The 6000-nt window shown below is 34.5% G+C and overlaps 1 protein-coding gene across 1 annotated transcript in view; it reads left to right on the forward strand.

Moving 5' to 3' along the window:
* LOC139712568 (uncharacterized) overlaps positions 1 to 6000 on the forward strand; it is a 39562-nt gene extending 33562 nt beyond the window's left edge. The window contains exons 41-48 of the mRNA XM_071624377.1: positions 109 to 175; positions 680 to 746; positions 1335 to 1417; positions 2447 to 2579; positions 3544 to 3585; positions 4301 to 4366; positions 5472 to 5523; positions 5990 to 6000. Of these exons, the coding sequence (XP_071480478.1) occupies positions 109 to 175; positions 680 to 746; positions 1335 to 1417; positions 2447 to 2579; positions 3544 to 3585; positions 4301 to 4366; positions 5472 to 5523; positions 5990 to 6000 (521 nt within the window). The remainder of the gene's footprint in view (positions 1 to 108; positions 176 to 679; positions 747 to 1334; positions 1418 to 2446; positions 2580 to 3543; positions 3586 to 4300; positions 4367 to 5471; positions 5524 to 5989) is intronic.

Consider the following 6000-nt stretch of genomic DNA (forward strand, 5'->3'; position numbering starts at 1 on the left):
AGGGTGTCTTTCAATTTTGTGTGTATTGAGTGCCGATTCGCACAGAAAATCCAAAGTCCCTAGCACAAAAAGTGTTCATGTATTCTCGGATTTACATTTGTCTTTCAGGCATCCCTTTGATGGTTGTTGGTGTTTCATTTGCTCGTACGTACAACGGATACGGTGTCACAGAGAAGTAAGTGACAATATTTTTTTCCCATTTTGTCGGTTTCTATTTCCATATTTGTTTCATCTGCAACATTCTTATCACAGTATCTTAACAATTCGACTGTCTTTACCACACCATCTCTGTTAATATCTATATATTCTGTAAAAGGTCATCAATGAAAAGAATACCGCTGATCTGATTGGTAATATTCATTTATGTCAGCTGAAACATTATCACGATTATTACTACTGTGTCATTTTAGCTACTAATTTTATTTATTTATGTATGTATGTATTTATTTATCTATTTATTTATTTATTCATCTATTCCTTTATTTTGATATGATATCATTTTCCCTCGGGTGGAATGTCTTATGAGTCATAGTAAGATAGAATAACTCCATTCATGAGGAATTATGATTAATCGAACAGCCTTGACCCTGGAAGTTGTAATATCTTTGACGGCAGTTGGTAGAAAGACATACCGCAATTTTTAATGATATCTAACACAATGTGTGGTCTCATCTATCAGATGCTGGATTACGTTTGAAGACAACGCGCTCTGGGTTTTCTTTGGCACAAGTTTGGGGATGATGTTGGTGAGTGATGGAACTTTGTATCAGTGACTTAAAAAAAGAAATGAAATAAGAAGAAGGAGAACAAGAAGTATGTGGGCGTGATACTGCAAATCGCATTTGATTGACAACCTGTCTTTTATTTTTACCTTGCACGCGTTTTGTAGAAAACCTTTGCATACAGACGATACACTTCTTGTTAAAGCCATGGTGATTTACAGATACTGTTTTAAAAGAAGACGATTGGATCAAGTTGATGAATTTGACTGCAGTTCTATTGATTGTTACTCTTTGCAACTAACATCATTAGAAAAGTATGGACTTTTCCTTAAAAGTTGCTGATGTCGACACAGTAGACCTTACAACGCATCAATGTGAAAAAAAAAAACCTGAACATAACAATGTCTGATGTGCTGTGTCAAATTAAGTGCTAAATGTGAATTGAATAGATAAGACACGCACGCACGCAAACAGGATATGAAATTTTCAACTTGATATTATATATTTGCAAAATTCTCATTGCCATTGTCACGATTGTGAGCAGAGCAAATCATTGTTTATTGTAAATCAACATGTCATTTTCTGCTTTATTATTTTGCCCGGTTTCTATAGATTGCTGCCCTCATCGCCATAGCAGTGCATCGGAATAGTACGACGAAGGAAGCAAGACGATCAGACTTGCTGAAATCCAGGGCGTAAGTTTTTCTTCTTTTTATTATATCATTATCATTATCATTATTGTTATTATTATTATTATTATTATTATTATTATTATTATCATCGTTGTTATTATTATTGTTATTGTTATTATTATTATTATTATTATTATTATTATCATTATTATTATTATTATTATCATCATCATCATCATCATTATCAGCATTATTTTATTTCTATTATTACTATTGTTGTTGTTGTTGTTGTTGTCGACAGTATTATAAACCCTGTCAATCACTGTCGTGCATTTCATTTCTCCTTTTTTTCCCACCTTTTACTCCTTTAAATGGAATGGCGCCTTATTGCGGTCGAAAGTGATCGATATCACGCTAGCTATCCCATTCTTTAACTGATGCATCGCTCTTGTACCTTGAAATATTTTCCTTCGTTTGTGATCATGAGTGGGTCTTTAGAGGATTTTTGCTTCCGACACGATTGTGATTTAACTTATGTGGGTTCTGTGTTTGCCTTAAAACTTACTTTGACCTTTACTTTGACATTTCAGTACTAAAATCAATGTAACGATAACGAATTCAACAAGGCATACGCGGTGCTGTTGGAATGATGATGGATTTTATCACAATTACTCTCACCACCTTTTGCAGATGATGCTAGGCTTCACTCAGTGAATTAGTAAGAAGTCTGTACAGTGTGTATGACATTATCAATCAATCAAACTTAAAAAATACAGTACGGATTAGAACAAGAATTAGAAACCATCATATCTTATTCATATGAAGAATATTTTTGTTATTATCACAAAAATAAAAGATGTTGGACATCTTTATCTGCATTGTCATCCCCTCCTTTTGTTTTTTTCTTTTTCCAATTGGTCATCCTTCTACATCGTATTTTGGTATCTTGTAAGTAAATGATTAAACGGTACTTTCAAGAAGTAATGAATTTCTGTTATTTTGTACTTTCAAGAAGACTTTAGTAATGAATTTCTATCATTTTCTTCTTATCATAATTACATTGATTGTTTGCTTGCTTCAATGTAACTGTAGAGCCAGTCTAAGGGCGACCGTTCTCGCCATCCTGTTCATGTCGGTCACGTGGTCACTCTACGTGGTCGAGGTTTACTACAACCACCGGTACATAGAAATCACGTATTGCTACACGGCAATGCACGCGTTACAGGTAAGATGGATAACGTCCTCAGAATTGCTTGCAAAGATATATATATATACATATATTTGATATATAAGATAGGTTCTAACATAGAGCATTTCTGCGTTCTGATTTGCCCCATAGAGTATGAATGTATTGTTTTTGTCAACCCATAAGATCAGACGGTCCTTATTAAAACGCGAAAACAAGGTTATGAAAGTGTTGTAGTGATGGTTCAGCGTATGCATGCTCCACGCCTCAAGCATGCCAATTATCATTTGTATAGTGTTTCTTTTTTTTCTTCCCTGTTTCTGGTTTTAAAATCACCATTTTTTTTTTCAGTTTTGTCGACTACCCATTATGCGTTTGGTAATTTTTATGTGATGTACAACACTCACAGTGAACTTTATAGGACGCATTATTGATTGATTTCACTTTTGGGTGTTCATGTGAGGAATCATGAAAAAACAAAACAAAACAAAAGAAAGGATGTACATACACATAATTTCATGGGTTTTTGAAACAATGTACACGCACTTTAGGCAGTCGAGAGACACTCGGTTTTGAGTCACTGTCAAGAGCTCATGTCAGACGCTGATATTTTTTTCAATAACTGTCCTGTTTTATTAGGTACAAGTTTCATGATTCTTTGATTTGTCTCTGTATGTGTGTGTGATAGTGTGTGATGCGTCTGTGTATTGGCTGGATGAGAGTGCAGAGCTAAGGTTCAAGAGTGACCATCACAAAATCAATGCAGTTCTCAGTCGAATTCCTGTATATGGCAAAAATTAGAGGTCATTAGAATTGGCTAAAAAAAGAAAAAAAAAAGAGTTATGATGATTACATTTCCATTTAAGTCGCTCTGGTATGATGATGATATTGATAAAAGATGCACAGATCAAAATGTATTACAGTCCCTGTGACAAATGACCGGCTGTAAATGTATGCCTGAAACCTCCTTTTCTTCTCTTTTATTATAATTTTGTTGTTTCAGGGCTTATTCTTGGCGATTTTCTATGGCTTGTGCAACCCCGAGGTGAGATTTTACAGTTGATATATTTGCCCAAGAATGCGTAATAACACATGTTTCTCGTTGACTTGTCTCATCACTAGTGTGTAGCATGATTCGATAGGAATTAACTAAATCAGTTTCAACACAATAGAAAATGGTCATTAGTTTTCTATGCATTCATTGTTATTCATCATGTCTGAACAAAAAATTATTCCTGTGACTTGTGGTGTAATAATGAATTGACACCAATAGTGCTATATTCAATATTGACCAAAGAAACAGCGCTGTCCTGAACTAACTAATCATGAACAGGCCGATTGTGAAGTACTGATTTGCGGGTTGCACGTGTTCTTTTTTCCAAATTATAACTGAATGTGCGACATGCATTAAATGATGGCAAAATATTCGTGTGTGAATGTACTTGGATATTACACAAAACCATCAATTAGAGATATCTGGCTAGATTTACTAAATTAACAACATAAATAGATAGATGGATGGAGAGAGAGGGAGGGAAAGTTAAGGTAATCTTACCCAACTACAAATAACACCATGGTGAAACAATAAGCTTCAATAGTGTTGCAAACATTTCTAAATCCTTCTAGCTGCTAAGCATACGTCTTACTGATTTACATCTTCATTTACCGTATTCATAATTGTATTTCCTCAATGTGATATTTGAGATGACTGAGCCTATATCACTGTGTAATCGTTCATGTTCAAATTTCCATTGTTGCAGGTCCGACTGGCATTTATGGGAGCCGATCTTGAAATGGAGTTCTCAAAAGTGGAAGATGTCTCCATCGTAAGTATTGAATTTTCATGTTAAAATAGTATCAGTCGTATCATAAGTGCGTAATGATATTCCATGATCACTGCTGATCCAGTCCATTATTTAATGGATATGCATGCGTTCGAGTACTATCTCCGCAATCCTTTACACACATTCACTAGCTATTATACAACCGATGTGCATTTCGTGTTTGTAACAAACAGAAAGTGAGTGCAAAGATGTATAAATACTTATCTTGCAAAAACAAAACAAAAGAAAATAACCAAAAACAACTAAACAAAACAAAACAAAACAAAACAAACAATCAAACAAACACCCAGACTGAACAAATATTCGGAATATGGTCAGTCATTATCGGACAAACACAAACTTCAACATAGACAAACAAACACATAAAAAAGGGGCACTCAAACGAGGACCAGTCCATAAAACTGCATGTATAATCATTACATTACTGTTGTCGTTTTCGCCACGTTTGTTGTGATAACGGCCAAACCGCCGATCTTACGTCCACACAGTAATACGAGCTACCTCATGCACTTTAATATTTTAGTCCAATATGGGGCATTCACACAGTTGACCATAATAGATATGCTATTATAAGAGTGAATATAAGGGTATTCCAAATGTATTCTACATGATCCACGGCTAATTATCCACCCCTGATTCGTATTATCATGACAATTGCTATTTTTATAGGCAGCCTACTTATATTGTAGATGATGTTTCTATCATAACCACAATGGTGATCGTAAATTATTGTTTCAGCGGCATCTGTGGGAGCATTCCGTAACCGACTAACGGTTGATCACAGTGGGTAGTCATTTTCTTCAAATTTGTTATGTGCTTGTAAATAATATCTGTAAATAAACTGTATTATAATGTAAATAACACAGTATGCAAGAATCTTCAGCCTATTGAAGGAGGCAGACTTAACCAGAAAAAGAAGAAGAAGATTTTATTGTTTACCATTGTTCATATCTTTAGCAGTAGTAGTAGTAGTAGTAGTAGTAGTAGTAGTAGTACGTAGTAGATACTACTACTACTGCAACTGCTACTTTCATTATCACATCGGTCATGATCACTTATGACAACTTATATTCTATTTTTCCTACAGACGCCAGAGCCAGAAGAATCAATTATGCTACAACCTCTTCCGAAGCCTACATGTACGTATTCGTGATATTCATGGTAACTTCAATCTAGTCAGACTGACTCAAGTTGCTATTGAAGTTTAATAATGATAGGCAAGAGAAAAGCATCAACAGAAAAGCAAAGTTTTCAGTACCGATTATATCTCCTACTCATGTGGAATACTCTACCGAGATACCACGACAGTTATAGAAAAAAAAAGAGGAAGTGTCTAAATAATTTCTACCACAGGCTGAAATTCGCTGAAATAAATCTAAAGTTTAGTGGGTAGCAATGCTGTTGAGTAAATCTAAGCTGTAATTTTATATCTGATTGTTGTTGTCCTATGAATCATGAAAATCAATAAAAACATAAAAAATGTACAATGCAGACTGCAGCAACTAAAACTGATTTAACAATGAAAATACTGAGAGTTGTGTGCCAATGGTTATATTAAATCATAATTGTTGTATTGTTCTCTTTCTTTCTTATTTCATTGTACAGATGTCGCATGA

This window comes from Diadema antillarum, unplaced genomic scaffold (assembly GCF_040938485.1).
Source record: "Diadema antillarum isolate AM-2024a unplaced genomic scaffold, OU_Dant_1.0 seq00001823_RagTag, whole genome shotgun sequence".
Classification (NCBI taxonomy): Eukaryota; Metazoa; Echinodermata; class Echinoidea; order Diadematoida; family Diadematidae; genus Diadema; species Diadema antillarum.